This window comes from Phalacrocorax carbo, chromosome 5 (genome assembly GCF_963921805.1).
Source record: "Phalacrocorax carbo chromosome 5, bPhaCar2.1, whole genome shotgun sequence".
NCBI lineage: Eukaryota > Metazoa > Chordata > Aves > Suliformes > Phalacrocoracidae > Phalacrocorax > Phalacrocorax carbo.
In genome coordinates, this window is record NC_087517.1 from 58588043 (window position 1) to 58603866 (window position 15824).

The following is a 15824-nucleotide window of genomic DNA, read 5'->3' on the forward strand; positions in this document are numbered from 1 at the left end:
AACGACACTTTCTCATGCTACATTTCATTTTTTAGTTCAAAATGTTAAGTACAAGTTAAGAGCCACATATGAAGAAAGGAACCACTGGGAAAGCTGCTGTGCTCTTCTCAGTCAGTACAAGACAATTTTGACCTTCGTGCAATAACATTAAGCCAAAGTTCTTGAAAGAAGGCATTGTTTCAAAAGCCATCCATTTTTTCAAGGGTGAGAAATGCCTGTTAAGGACTGGGTTGGAACCCCTGAGGTCACATTACATTTGACATGTGACATCTAAACTTCTTTATCTGAAAGCGGAATTTTAGAAAGCTCTCATTCCTCTGTGCCACTTAGCTGTGCTTTGAGCAGAATCCAGCGTAAGTGTGTACTAACAGAAAGTCCATGGGAAAGCTTTAGATATGGCTTTAGATATCTTTGCTATTTATCTAAATAGTTATCTTGTGATGTGTGAGTATACCTGCTTCTCTCCTTAGGGCCTGCAGAAAGTTATTTTTGTCTGAGATAGGTATGGCATTAAATACGTGTAGATGAAGTACCACCAGCACCCCACCATCAATAACAACACCAGAGGAAACAGTTACCAGAGTTTTAAAATGATGTCATTTATCAAACAATAACATGATTCTAGTAAGAGCCCATATAGAGATGCACAGAATTTTCTACCTCCTTCATAGCACAGAGCATAATAAGCTAATCAAGTGCCAGTATCTTTAACTAATTGCCATGACAGTGACAATGTGACATTAAGAGCTGCAGCGTTACTGACAATGAGTGAAATTCAGGAAGCATTATTTGCACAGAGACACACAGCAGCAAATGCCTATCTGAATTTTTTTAGACAACCTGACTTCTCAAATCTTGTAAAGTGCTCCACTTGTATTAATTTCTCAGTGCAGGTTAATTCAGGAGGAAAAAAATGTCATAGCAAAGAGCAAATATTAGCAGCACAAGAAAATGGCAAAATCTTGGCCTGCACCTTCGACATCAATTTTACCCTCTCTTCAGTGACCGGGATCCTTTAGCTCCATCTGCCGGCACCGTGCCCCCTGCAGCAGCCTGCGGAGGGCTGCCAGCCGGGAGGCGACGCTCACCTGAGCGCCCGGCACCGCCGACAGCCGCAGGTGGAACTGCAGGCTTAACGTCGTCCTCTCCGGGAAGCTGCTGCTGCAAATTCAGATGATTCCCTACAAAGTGAGAACAGCGCCTGGACGCGACGTTCAACCCTCCGACAGCTGGAGTGTCTGGTCAGCCAATCTCATCGGTCTGTGCAATGAGAAAGGCGCACGTAGGTACATGACACGTGGAAGATTTGTTCACGGATCCACACAGGTACCTACAGGAGAGAGAGAACACATCTTCAGTTGGCTGGGGAAAGTCTCACACACCTTTAAATGAGCTCAAAAAAAAAAAATATCACTATCACTGAGACTCCACAGTAACTTCCACGTCATATGGTACATGAGGACATTTCAAAAGGCATAAGGAGCTTAGGTGTAGGTAACTTGGTTGCACCCAGATTGTCAAATCCTTGCAGGAGTCCCTTTCAAAAAGTGTGCAATATCACATATTCTAATGGCCCTAAAATGTTTACCAATAAGTGGTAAAAACCCCACAAGCAGACAAGTTCTCTTAGTCCAATTTTTTTCTTTTTCTCACACACACACACACCCCCCACACCCCCCGATAGCATGTCAAATCAGTTCCGTTTTTGGCTATAAAAATGTATCAGTTTCAGAGCCAGAGCATCAGTCCTGCCACAGTGGAAACTGGCCTTTCACAGCCTTCCACTGTGTTCACCAATTTACCCCAAGTGACAACCTGGTCAAACAATCACAGAACAGCCAGGCCATAACAGTAAGGCTTGTTTGTGTAACTTCTCAATGATAATTCAGTTTACAGCTATTTACAAACTTTTTTTTGTATCCAACAGCTTTGATGCAACTGTATGCATTTTTTAGAAATAGTATGTGTTTGCTTATCGTTAATATCTATTCATATGGCCACAGCTTCATTGGAAATGTGGCTGTTCTGTCTTTTCCATAATCGGTGCATAAGGGTAAGAGAGACTTTTGGAAAACACTGCTGTTTTGGCACTATCCATATACAAATAAAGCTCATTTGATGAATGCTTTCAGCTTCGTTTTCTCATATATTTGAATTTAAGCACTATCTTTTTCTAGGAAGAAAATTAAGGGGAAAATTAATTTCACTCTTTCCACATAATACCAGATTGAGAACGAGCTATCAAGAGACGTATAAGCGCTGCTTTCTATTGGATACTTAAGGGAAACAGATGGGTGTAATTATGGTTTTATGGAGGTTTTACCTAAAATGCTTATACTCAGCTGCCACATCACAGTTCGAGTCTTGGTTATAAATACATATATTAATCTTTGTAAAGGTCTGTACAGGTTTTAAGCTAAAGGGGAACAAACAGCTTCGCAGATACTTCACAGGGAGAGGAACCACATTAAAACCAGCCGGCACGACGGTACTGGAACCTCCAGGTCCTCAAGGAGGAGCGTGCTCTTTGCTTAAAACAACTGACATCATGCAGCAAATCAGCAGAGGGAGCCAACTGCCTTGTTTTAGAAGTACCAACTCTGCTTGCTACCCTACAGACAGCCTAGCAGCCTGCGTGCCAAATCTTCCCATTACCTTAACACAGGGTGGTGAGTCTCCCATTACCGGCGACGAGTAAATTGCCTCGCTGCGTCATTTGGTCTAAAGGGAATATTGGGAAAACCTGAGCTTTGCTGCATCATTAAAGTTTACTGACCCACTGAGGCTGTGCCGCCACCTCTTGAAGTGACCAGGACATATATGTTTTTGAGGAACCTGAGGAAACCACCCATTTTGTTGCAAAAACTAACTGAGGGAGAAATGAAGTTACCTTTGTCTCCTCCCACTCCGTTACAACTGCATAAACATTTTATCTTTTCATACGATCTGCAGAAGCAGTTTTACTCAAATCAGTGGGCACAGTTATACATAGAACTTAACTTCTCTGACAAAACCAGCAATAACAACACTGCAATGCCACCTCCATAGTATTGCCCTTTTGTGTTTACTCACCCTTAATGCCTTTAATGGAATTCTCCTTTTGTTCCCATACGATGAGACAGTATAAAATAAAGGAGAAATCAAATAGTTATCATGATGCATTTTAAAATCTGAGCTGCAGTTTTGACAGGTAAAGTAATATGAACACCAAAAAAAAAGCCATGTGATTTTGGATCTCTAGTTCCAGAACCCTTTTTCCACCCCCAGGAATTACAAGAAAACATGTGCAAAGTTAAAAGACACAGTGCTCCTGCCCCCAGCTCAGAGAGCCTTTTCCTCACGAGATCTGTTCCTCTTTGTTTCTCATCCTTCATAATGGTGAGTTTGAAGGCTAAACTATCTCTGAGTGACCTCAGCTAAATCAATCAGTCTTCAACACATTTACACAAGTAATCTTGGGGGAAAAATGATTAGCTAATCATTTAATTACAAACTGCTGAATTAATAATGCAAAATGAGAAGGGTGTTATAGGACTGACAGCTGGGAAGAGGTGAGGCAACCAATGTAAATTTATTTGTAAAGCGAACATGTATTATTTGTAAGCAGTAAAATCCAATAATGCAGAATCAGACTAATTTTGCATGCTTCTATAGCCAGAGGAGTAGAAGGCTGAGTTCTCTGGCTATAAATATACTCAGATATTTACAGTATTTCCTAATTAGGAGCAGTGAAATGAAGGAAATTATATATTCTCCTTCCATTAAATATCTTTCTGCTATATGAGTCATCTAGATAGCAGATGAAGGGTGTGCTGGAGCAACACTTTTCCCAGCTCAGGGGCTGAACATCTCCAGGGTGCTCCCACCTGTCCAGCATGCGTCCACAGCAGGCTGCCTCTCCGCGGGGATTACAGGCCCCGTGGCACAGGGCTCAGCCTGGCTTGATGCAACACAGCACAGCATAGTAGGGCGCTACCAGTCTGGGAGGGGCTTTGAACACGATGCAAGAGCTATGACCAAGCAGTGAGACTGTCACCTCAAAAGATCATTGCTGTGATTTCCTTGTCCAGCAGACTCATGCCAATCAATAATGCTAGCACGGCAGAGGTTTTTGCAGTATTTAAAAGATCAAAAATAAAGAGGAAGGCTTTCATTTTTCTCAAATGGTGTGGAATATTAATTACTTCTGGGGAGCCTTTATGAGATTCATTCACTGGAGAAAACCCGTTCTGCTTGTAATATCCCTGAGGTAACCTCAGTCAGCCAGATATTACTGTTATAGTATCCACGTTGCCCAGGCCACTGTGACTGCTCCCATGCCGTAAGGCAGTGGTGGTTTGCAGCAGCGGATTGAGCATTGCCCCACTCCCCTTCACTGGATAAAACTTCCCTGTAGGTGTGAAAATGTTTGTGTGATTCTCAGCACCGCTCCAGGGCTGGAGATGCTAACCCCAGGCACCATTTGCAGCATGGTGCCAGAGCCAAATCCCCTCCTCCCTAATGAACAGTTTTAGCCAGGCATCCCAAACCTGAAATGTCTCACAATACTTTCATTTAACGCTAGATGATAATCCTGCAACCAGGTCCGAGGGCTATATTCAATTTCCATCTCTGCTGCTCACTTGTTCCATTAGCTTATCATGCTGTTTTTCACAGTTATAAATGGGAAATATTTATAATAATAAAACACAAGCATGGATGAGAGACAGTTTACCAATGTTTTTAAAGCCCTCAGAGACCACAGGGAAAAAGAAACAGAGGAGTGTCTAGTGTTTGCTTAAAGCACCACATTTTCTAGTGTTATTTCTCATAAGCTGAAGCCCACCTGAATGTGTTAACATACTGCACCGCAGATGCCTGGGGTATTTAGTTATGTGTAAGACACAGCACAGAGTTTGGGTAGGATGTAAGGATGAATGTTGAATTGATTTTCACTTAATCTAAGCCATATATTGTTTCTTTATTTATACTGTAAATAAAATATCATCTAAGCATTTTGTTTAATATCTGTGACTTACACAATACTTTTGCACAGTCTGCTGGTTATTCTATTAATATTTTCATTATTAGAGATTAAGGGTGTTTTCCGTTTGCTGTTTGGCTGCAGGACAGAACTACTTACCTTGGCCCAGTGATCTGTAAATTCAGAAGTGTGCACTATACACCACAGACTAAGCAATACTGTATCGACATGTGCATAAACTGTTTCCTTGACTTAAATTTTTGTCTGTTTTAATGCTGTTGCAAGAAATATTAGACGTGTAGTAAATAGCAAACTATGCTATTATTTATTAAATGAATACAGACTTATAAATTACCATACGATCCAGAAACGACTACATAAAATATCCCATCTCCAATACCCTAACTTTCCTACTAAAACCCAATTTTATCTGTTTTACTTTCAGTGCCTGAAGATAGCACGGTTCTACTGGTTTTTCATGATCACTCTATGCTGACATTTGCTGAGCCCCATATAAAACCAGATTAATTCAACATTTGAAACACTATTAGGGTGCTGTGTTTGTTCATTCAGCCAGGAGAGAAGTTCAGCCCAGTGTAGGCAGTCAGCACAAGACTTGGCAACCAGCTAAGTCTATAACATCTATCCACAGGAGCAAATCTTACCATTTCAGAGGTACAACCCAAACATTCGCTCCAATCTGAATACTTTACAATGTTTTAACTGTAAATTTCCCATAAGGCATCTCATGACTTCTCTGTTTGTCCCATACCTGCATGACATCAAGAAACTCGAGGAAGTCTACTGTAAAATGAAATAGCACCAACACATTTTCCTAGAGGAGGATCATCATGGAATATTGAGCAAGTACGGAATTTATGAGAGATGTAAGAACTGTTCCTGCTTTTACTAAATTCATCAGAAAAGGAAAAGTATTTAAGTATGTTTCTTTTCCTGCCCAAATGTCAGTGTATAAAAATACATTCTTTTCCCCCCATCTAAAGTGAACTCATGACTGTTAATGAGAAACATTGTCAAAAAATCATTCTAGTGTGGCAAGCAATCACATGCATCGGGTAAGGGAGAAATGTTGGAAAAAAGGCCAGATATATCATCTCAGCACAGACCATCTAGGAACATACCATCTATATTATGCCTAAAGTAACTGACATCTCTGTCATCTGTACGGGAAACCTGGATCCCCTCACTGACTTTCACAACAAATTTAATAAGCATTGCCTCAGTATCAGACTGCCTCTGGAACACTTCCGTACTGACATAATTGTCCTAGGCGCTACAATCAAAATCAAGAATAGTAACTTATAAACTAACATCCACAGCACAACCATAAATCATGTTGCTACTTCCATTAAACTGGTAACCATCTCAAACACTCTCCAAAAGCAGCAAAATACTCCCTGACCTTCAGACACTACCCTATTTGTTCTGGGAAAAACACTTGCATGTCTTATCTCCTTAACCTAAAAATGACTTTTCTACAGCAAAAATATACTGTGAGATAGAGTTTACAGGGAATCTGTTACAAATTACATCCTATGCAGGAAGAACTTATCTGAAAAGTATCTTTCAAGAACCTCTTTTCAGACACTTGGAAAGAAAATGGAGCAAGCGGAGCTAGAAATTTGGCCACAGATTTGAACGTTGCAATTTCTCATCTCCACAGTAAGTATTCCCGTCACAGTAAACACTTGTCACAACAAAGCCATCCAAATACCGTGTTCCTACTGTTGCATACCCTAATATAAACTTCTATGGAAGTCTATTTAGTAGATTAAATGCTACTAATCTACAAAATGCTCTCATGAAAACACACATTAACTGCACAATAAAATGGACTTTCATAAACATTTACTAAAGGATAAAAACAGACAGTGGGTTAACATTTCTCAAAAAACAGTCACTCCATGTGTCTCTTCTTGCTCCTGATCTACAAAGACAGCTTCAAAAGATGTGCATCCTCCTTAGCCCACGACTGCTGCTTGTCTTTATTTTCCCTCAGATTATCTTGTTCATATCTAACTAACGTCAGAGAAACTCAGCTAGTATTTATCTTTTAAGTCTATTGCCTGTATTTCACACTTGAAGGCATTTCATGCCCAGAAGTTTTTCTACATTTTCCTCTATAAAGAGGAAATTAAATTAATTAATTAAATTAAACAATTAAAAAGTTACCTCTACCTACAAATTCTCCCTTAATTATGTCTGAAGAGCAGCACAGCTGTAACCCCGAAAGTCAGATTCTTTCCCCCTCAAGCCAGTAGGCCTCCAGGTCAGAAGGTTACTGCTGATAGTTTTATCCTCCCATAAACCAAACCGAGAGGAACCAATAACGACAGAAAAACACTTGCAGTGTCCGCTTGACTTTTTGCCAGTAGAGTATTCTTGTTCTATTTTTTGCAAATTATTCCATAATTCTTCATTTTCTAGCACTTTCAATTTTAGAATACCTCTTCTGATTCCTTCTGAGTACACTACAATAGTTTTTTCACCTCACTAGTAAGTGGTATGTTTCTTGGCACTTTAATGTATACATACAGTTAAACTGCAAACATTTTTGTTACTTTATCATGGCATGTTTGGTTCTCACTAACTTACACTAACTGAAAAACAAAAAGGCAAAATATCATCTTGGTATTGAAAATTCCAGCACAAATAGAAAGCTGATCTCCTGTGTTTGCATAGCTGCTTTTGTAACCATTCTGCTTTGCCATCAGTAGTTATCAACAACTTAATAGCTAATAAGTATTAAATGATGTTATATAATCCATATATTAATTGAAAGCAGATGTACTCAAGAGCAAAAATTTCAGATTGATGTTCAAAAATACTTTTCACATATTTTATTGTTCAGCAAAGCACATTACACATATGAACATGCAGTCATTTGATAAATCTGAATTGCTAAACACCTGCTTGTATTAACTGCAACACCATTCTGCTGTGATGATACTGGAAGTAGTACATCTTTGAAATAGGCTGTAGGGGAATGAAAGTCAAATTTGTGGCTGTCATTTCTTCTTCAACAGACCTATTACTGAAGTGTAATTAATCTCTTTTCCAACTGCTTAAGCACAAAGAGGATTTTCCCATTCTACATGTAACCCATTACTAAAAACAAAAGGAAAAATCCTGCCCTTGGTTGCATTTGCAGGAACCTAGTGTATTCGCTGAGGTTTCTGCTATACTTACTTCCAGAGGAAAACTTCAGGGGTTCCTCCTTGCTTCCTTTCCTATTCCTACATCTTCTGCATTGTGAAACACGCTGTGTGATAGAAGAAAAAGTAACTACATAACCATCACTTCTCTTGTGAGCCACGTGGACTGTTAGATTTTAGAAGAGAGACCCTTCCTTTCATACCTGTCAGTGCCATTACCAGTGTCCAGTTGGACTTCAACAGAGTAAACCCCCAAGAATTTATGGGCCCTGGTGGTATGGTGTTCAGCAGCAGGAACATCACAAGCCAGCAATTTTAAGGCAACATCCAAGATGGATAATGTTGTTCTTACACTATGCAATGTATTGTGAAGTTGCTGACCCACAGATTTGTGTTTGAAAGTATGTGACAGCATACGTATGAGTTCAGGTTTTGTTCTGTTTATCAACATGACATGAATTTTATTAGTTTTGGTTTTTTTTAACTGTTGCTATGTCTCAGAGAAGTAATCAAAAGCAAAGTTAGCCTTAAGAGGGCTCAAGCTATAGAGTCCTGCCAGCACACATCCAAAGGGTACGCTTTTATTTTTAATAAAGGTGTAATATATCCTGGATAAATTTTATTAAAACAGGTGTTCTCCAAAACTAATGGTACAGTTAACAAACTTACAGCCTTTAAGAAATAGAAGCAGGCTCTTGTTGACTCTGCTCTTCCAGGAAAAGAGAAAGTCATCAATAGTCTCTCCCATTTCTACCTTTGCCCCTAGATGAAGGCTATACAGCATATCATTTTTTGTGCTATTAATGGTAAAAGATAGGTCTTTGGTGGAGGAATTAATTACCAACTGAGAAAAGGTGATACCTGTAGCACAGTTACCGGTGATTAATTTAGTTACAAACCTGCACTCATTTCCCTCTGCCAAGAACCTTACTGTTTTGACAAAAGGAGTATGACAGAAAGCAAATGCATAGAAATTCACATATAGAAAATGTAAAGGCTGTCCCTTCATGTCACAGTTTTCCAGTCAGCTTGTAATATCCAGATTTTCATTTCTTCAAATAAAAGAAAACATTAGCTCGCTACAAAGTTAATGGCAAACAGTAAGTCACATAGACAGTGCAATATAACATTCACATCTTATTATTTCATAGATAAACTTTTACTTTAAAGTGTTATCTAAAATAACATACATGGTTACCAGACCAAATAGCCCATATAAACTATACTGAAAATATCATCTTTATTTACAGGAACCTAATTAAAATGAACTTTAACCATGTTTGAGATCCGCAGCAACCCCTCTCTACCAGAGCCATACCACGGCCCAGCTTTACACTGCTGGGCAGAGCTCTAAGGAGGAAGATGCCCCTCACACACATGAAGAAAGCATTGGTCATGCAAAATTCTGGCTCATCTGCTTCTGGAAGAGGTGGGAAGCAGCTTGCAAACCACTGCTCTCTGATCAGGTGTCATGTCTTCTTACCTATCCCACCTTTCAGGCTTTACAATTACATGCTACCCTTTGTTCAGGTGAACTCTAAAATTGGTCTTCTGGCCCTTGGTGGTATTCTGCCAATACATTGTGAATTTGAAAAAAAAAAAAAAAGCTTAGACATTCTTTCTTTCTGTTTGAGCTTCTACATATACACATTATTATCATCTTCTAGCACTGTTGGTAATCACAACTACAAGAAATAAGCAGAGAGAAAAACAGGAATAAACGACGTTATTTTATAGGCACTTCTATAACCATGTAATTTGCTTTATAGCTAATTTACTGAATTCCAATATCTGTTTTAAAGAAAAACAACTGGCTTGGGTTGTATTAAAAAGCTACCTTTGAGACCCAAGAAGTGCCACGCTGCTTTACCAAGCATGAATTACATACTGGCAGAATCATTCCTTGCAAAGAGAAAGAGCTCACACAGAGCCCTAGAATTAGCATTATTAGCACTTGTTTTTTCATGATTTAATGAAAATGCTCTGCTTCAAAAGAAACAGCTAATCAGATAATCACGTTAGACTGTATCTCATAGGCCTTGAGGAGTCAAGCTCTCAGAAAATCATTGAATAAGTAAACTGGATTACAGCTTTTATGACTACACATTGTATTTATCACAAAGCATGGCCAACATTCACACTGAGATTGCAAGATTATTACATGGTTACCTGTGTTCTATAAAATAGAGTTGTCATGTTGAACAGATTATAAAATGGTACTGCAGTATTAGATAGTATTAGCATGTTACTTTTATTATTAATCATCATTACCTAATCACCAAAACATTAGTACTTCAGTGTAAACACTGCAAAACATATACATGATTTAACATATTGACTATTGACAGCTTCAAACACTTTGGATCTGTTATCTATCCACAAGATCTAGAAATAAGGCATATGGTCAGCAGATTAGGAGAGTTTAAATAAACAGCCCAAGTGCTTTGCTTTCCTCCCACACACCTTAACTCTGTCAGTTATGCTGCTGGATTCCTCATAGCAAATCTCATATCTTGAGGAGGTCATACCTGAGGAAGGCTGTTAGCTGGCTGAAACATCTTTCTTTTATTTTTTTCACTTTCCTGTGTACAAAGGAAACAAACAGTGAATAGCTAGAGCGCTTAGTCTTTTTAGAAATCTTGACAAATTTTTCTGCTAGGAATCTAACTGTGTGGCCTGAGAGACTTCATTTGTTCATGCCCACACATTTATACACAACTGACACTTTATTCCACTCAGAGGATCTTCACATAAAATTGTAGAACTGATCACATCTCTGTGATAGAAGCTTGACAGTTTTCCCACACAGCCCTGTCAAAACTTCCCATCAGTAGCTGTAAACAGAATTAACAGGGTGGCCACTTAGCAACCAAATGCTTTTGCTTTTGCAATCTTACAGCATGGCGCCGTCTCCTTTTAGGCTGAATGCACTCCTGTTCATATGATGGCCACTGAAAATCTTGGGGTGGCATTTTGCCATTCTGACTTTCTACTTCTTCAGAATCGGAGTCATCTTGTTGCATTGAAGGAAAATGCCTATCTGGATAAATTTCCTTCAGTTTGCCCTCAAAGAATACATCTAGGCATCGTCCAGCCTCAGCAACCTCTGAATCTGGCTGTAAGAGAATGAATAACCATTCAGTGTTACCACACACAGAAATCATCAAGGATCAAACCCAAATAACTACCCTACCCTAATATCTTGCCTTGGTTCTGTCTGCTACATCTCCATTAGTCTCCTGTCCACTTCTCTACAGCCCATTACTCCCTCCGCATTTACAATATAAGTAAAAAACACATGCTGCTATTAACGAACATGTTTCTGCACCTCTAAGAAAAAGAGATGTGCAGTGAACTAGAAAGAATAGCAGTCATCTTTGCTAAGGATTTCTATGCACCTGCATTTTCCCTAGCTATTTTGCTGGCTCTGACCGGCTTCTCACAGCAAACTCAAAATTATTCCAAACAGTTGTCCACTTAGATGTCCCTCAGGTTCTCAGATCCACATATACCTCCTTTTCTGTCTTTAAAAAAAGAAATAGTTTCCAAAAAGTAAAACTGATTAACACTTCTGTTTATCCCAATGGCATATCTGATGTCAGTGGAAGCATGAGTTACACCAGTGTGACAGAGCAATCCTCTGGTTTGTACCCCCCATCAATGCATATTAGAAACCTACATAATTGAACTTTGCACAGTTCCAAAACATGAGACGCACGTCAGTCACAAGTTCCTCAGGTGCAGAATAGTGAGACTTGTCCTTTTTTTGCAGCTTTTTTCGTATGATTGACAAATCCATTGGCTTTTTGATAATCTGATAATAATGCCGAGCCTGCAATAAGAATGAAACGCAGATATGTAACCTTTTTAATTAAAACATTTCCTCTACAGTGACTTCTACCCAAGTTTGGGCAGAAGTCACTGCAGAGGATTCCTTGCACCAAGGAAGAGTGCTCTAGTCTTTTGGTCCCTACACTTGCACATCATCATCCTGGGTGCTTTTTGGTTGATTAAAAACATATTTGCTTGGAAGACTGATCTTGGAAATAGCACACTTCAGTGACTACTCTGCTATTTGCACTTTCTAAAGTTTATCCCCAGATATAAATGTCATCTTTTAACCATAATCAATAATCTATGTAACATTGAATATTAGCTAACATTTCCCCCAAGCAGTTATAAAAATAATGTGCTGAGATACTGGCAGCTGATTCTGTGGGAAGTAGTCTGTCAAGTGAGACTAAAAATATGCTACTATGCACTCTTTTTAAAGTTCAAGAGCAGTCTTTTTCAATGGGCACCAGCTACCAGGATAGCCCACTCCTTAAATCTTTCTGGGTCAAAACCTACTTGTGAGGTCACATGTTCCATAAGTTCATTGCAAGCTTTCTTAGGTGGGATGGTTTTTTTTTATATTTTTATTTGGACTATTCCTTCACATAAAAACTTTTTCCCCGCCTCTCATTTTCCTCCTCCAACTTGTTTCACGTTGTATTCTATTGTTACAACAGCATGAATCTACATCTTCCTTAAAACAGCCGGTTAATTTTGCAAATGTTGAGTACATGGATGAAACAGCAGTCTCTACATCTTCCCATGAATGCGGTTACACTACCAGCTTTGTGAAAAACACCAGAAAAGAGGGGGTCTGGGTTATTTCTAAAGCAGATCTCTTTTATGGCAGTACGGCATTCTCCATCTACGCAGCAAGTCAACTTTCTTAATCACTGGAACCCCTCATATACCCTTAGTATCCGACCAACACCTTAAATTGGCACCCAAACCTGGCCTGAGAACATTGGCCAGCATTTACCTGCCTCCAAACTGGCACCTTCAAAACACTTGCAAGAGGGAAACGTCTACCCTTCCCTAGAAGCAATAATGTTCAGAAAAAAACCTAATAAATATCTTTCAAGATATGTCAAGAAGACAAAGGAGAAACTTGTCAGGTGTGCCAGAGTATTCTTTGGAGTCCCTCTGATCTGTGCATGTGCAGTACTTACCAGGGGGCTGACAGGTTCATGGAATGGGAGGCTCATACTACTGCAGAACAGGGAAAGCAGCAGCTTTTCACACTTCTGTAGAAGCCAAATTTGAAATACATTTAAATTCAAAACAGGTGAGCTTCATTCTGGCCCTTACTTAATCAATCATACTAACACTAAGAGAAGTTTTAATGTAGTCTGTGCATTTCTCATGCAAAATGGCACACTTCACTCGAACCTGGGGGACATTTTGCCTCATAGCATTTTTATTGTTTTGAAAGTGACAATAGTCAAGAAATGCAAGAAAAAAAATCTTATGTAAAAATGTTTGTGTATGCATGTGCATTTCCAGCAGCAACAGCGTGGAAACAGTTAAATGGAAAATGTTTCACACTCTTCATATCCATTCATACAAATGGACGTAAGTTATGTAATTGATAGTACTGCATGAAAACAGATCCATTTAATCATTGTTAGCTTGTAAAATACTTATACTAGTCTTTGGTTTTTTCACTGATGCAAAAAAAAAAATGCATTACAAAAACATTGTAAGCTATGTTTGCTCACAAGCAATGGAATTTCTAATCAACTCCATTTTCTAAATAGATCCTCACTAATCAAGACCCAGATCCTAAATATTTCTGGCCAATTGTGCCCAATCCAATAGAAACAGGGATCACACCAACATCCAGAAGTTATGTCCAGCTCTGTATGGACAGAGTAGCTCAGGTCTGGAAACAGCATGAATTAATTTTAGTGCTGCAGCTATGCTCACAGGCCTTGCCACAGCGCCCCAGTGCTCTGAGAACTGTTGCTGCTGTTTTTATGTATGGTGCACAAACTAGACCAGTGCCTTGTTCTAGACTTCATTTGTGCAGGGCCAGCTCAGCATCTGCACTCAGCTATGCAGGCTATAGCCTCCCTGTCCAGCTGTCACCAATATACACAGGACATTTATTTGGGACTTGTGGCTTCCAAGTACCAAGTGGACTTCAAGAAAGGGCATTTTTCATAGGAGATTTGGTAGAGGAAACTGGTAATGGGGATGTAAAGAGATAAGCTTTCATCTAGGCTGAGTTAATTGTGCCTAAATGTCATCTTCAAGGGGATTAATAGTACATATGAAGACTGTATGATGATTTCAAACCAGCTGAAAGTCAAAAAGCGTCTACATCACAAAAATGTCATTGCAACTAGCCTAAGTAGATGTCTGAGAAGGTGCCAAGTCTTAAAGAAAAAGATTCAGTGGCAGAAAGCCAGGTAAAGTTGACTCAGGGAAGCTTGCTCTGCTGCTGAGTGCGACTTCCCTGTTCAAAGGAGAAAGGAATTCCAGTTTCGTCTTTCTATAACGTGTCATTCATTTTAAAATTGAACAGCAATGCCTAGATAGAATAGAATGATATAACTGAATACTGACAATGCTTTTGTTGTATTTACTACTCTCTGATATATTCAGGTAGCAACCAAGTCAAAACAATCATCTTTCCAATGAAGAGGCAAAGCTCCATGCTGAGATCATATGTATTTTTCTAAATAGTACAATATATAGTTATTCCCACCTTCTGGTCATAGTCGTCAAGGCCGTATTGTGCATTATAGCTGTGGCTGTAGCGTGTGTTTTCACAGTCGTATTCTACCTCTGGCTTCACTGGATTACGGCAAAGTGTGCACACCCATTCTCCTCTGCAAAACAAGAAAACAAAAACTTGCATCAAATTTTGTCAGCAACCTTGTCAAATAACTAACCTCAGGACTCTCTGTATTTGGAAACAAGTCTCATCCTTAACTAGTATTACAATAGCAGGCATTCTGAAGCCCATTGTACCAGATGTTTTCAAGAGATTTGAATCTAATTAGAAGCGTAATAATTTCAGATTCTACTCATTGCACTTTTTCTGTCACAGAGAAAAAGACAAAATAGTAAGTGTTTGAAATCACGTATCAGCAGTGTGTGCAGCTGTATTGACTTAAGCACTGTTTAAAAAACATTAAGGAGAAATAGCCAACAGTTGGGTCATAAGAGAAAACCAGATACACTTGATAATTGATATATTTATTATCAATTGATATGATAACTGACATATTTATCTAAGAAATCAGCATTATCAGAAAAGCTCATAACATATGCTAGCACATAAGCTCCCAAACCAGACATAATTCTGCATAGACATAAGCATCGTTCCTAGTAGATCCATTTTCTGAAACCTCTTGAAGAATTTCATGAAGGCAGTGATGCAACTTCTGCAACATCAGGGCCTGAATAATTATAGATGAAGATATATTAAAGAACTATGAAGACAGAACTTCAGTTAAGGGAATTAATTTATTGCATTAGAATTTAACTTTCCCTAAGGAGTTTATTTTAAAAGGAAAACTGTGTTTTCACATTGTTTTGAAACCAGAGGTTTAATACTGACTTAGCTATTAGAGAGAAGAATGAAAAGGCAAAAGATGGAAAGTCCTGCTTTCTAAACAGAAAGAACAAACCAGAATCTCCAAACTAGTATCTCACAACATATTTTTCTCAGCTGAGACAGTTATTTGGGCTTGGCACAAATGAAGGTGCCTCTGGTCCCACCTGGTAATGATTTGTAACAGAATTCAGAATTATACACCACCAGTAATGCACATTATTCAGCCTCACTTTTCAAGTTCACTATGTGGATGTGTACTTAATTCTGGCTCTTTGTCGCATACAAT

At 39.0% G+C, this 15824-nt stretch overlaps 1 protein-coding gene across 3 annotated transcripts in view; it reads right to left on the reverse strand.

Moving 5' to 3' along the window:
* Positions 1-5284: 5284 nt before the first annotated feature.
* TRIM66 (tripartite motif containing 66) overlaps positions 5285-15824 on the reverse strand; it is a 64703-nt gene continuing 54163 nt past the window's right edge. For all 3 annotated transcript variants that reach the window (XM_064452666.1, XM_064452665.1, XM_064452667.1), the window contains exons 17-21: positions 14684-14807; positions 13143-13217; positions 11819-11971; positions 11037-11255; positions 5285-10721 (exon numbers count right to left, since the gene is read on the reverse strand). In XM_064452666.1, coding sequence (XP_064308736.1) covers positions 10662-10721; positions 11037-11255; positions 11819-11971; positions 13143-13217; positions 14684-14807 — 631 coding nt within the window. In that variant the 3' untranslated portion in view covers positions 5285-10661. The remainder of the gene's footprint in view (positions 10722-11036; positions 11256-11818; positions 11972-13142; positions 13218-14683; positions 14808-15824) is intronic.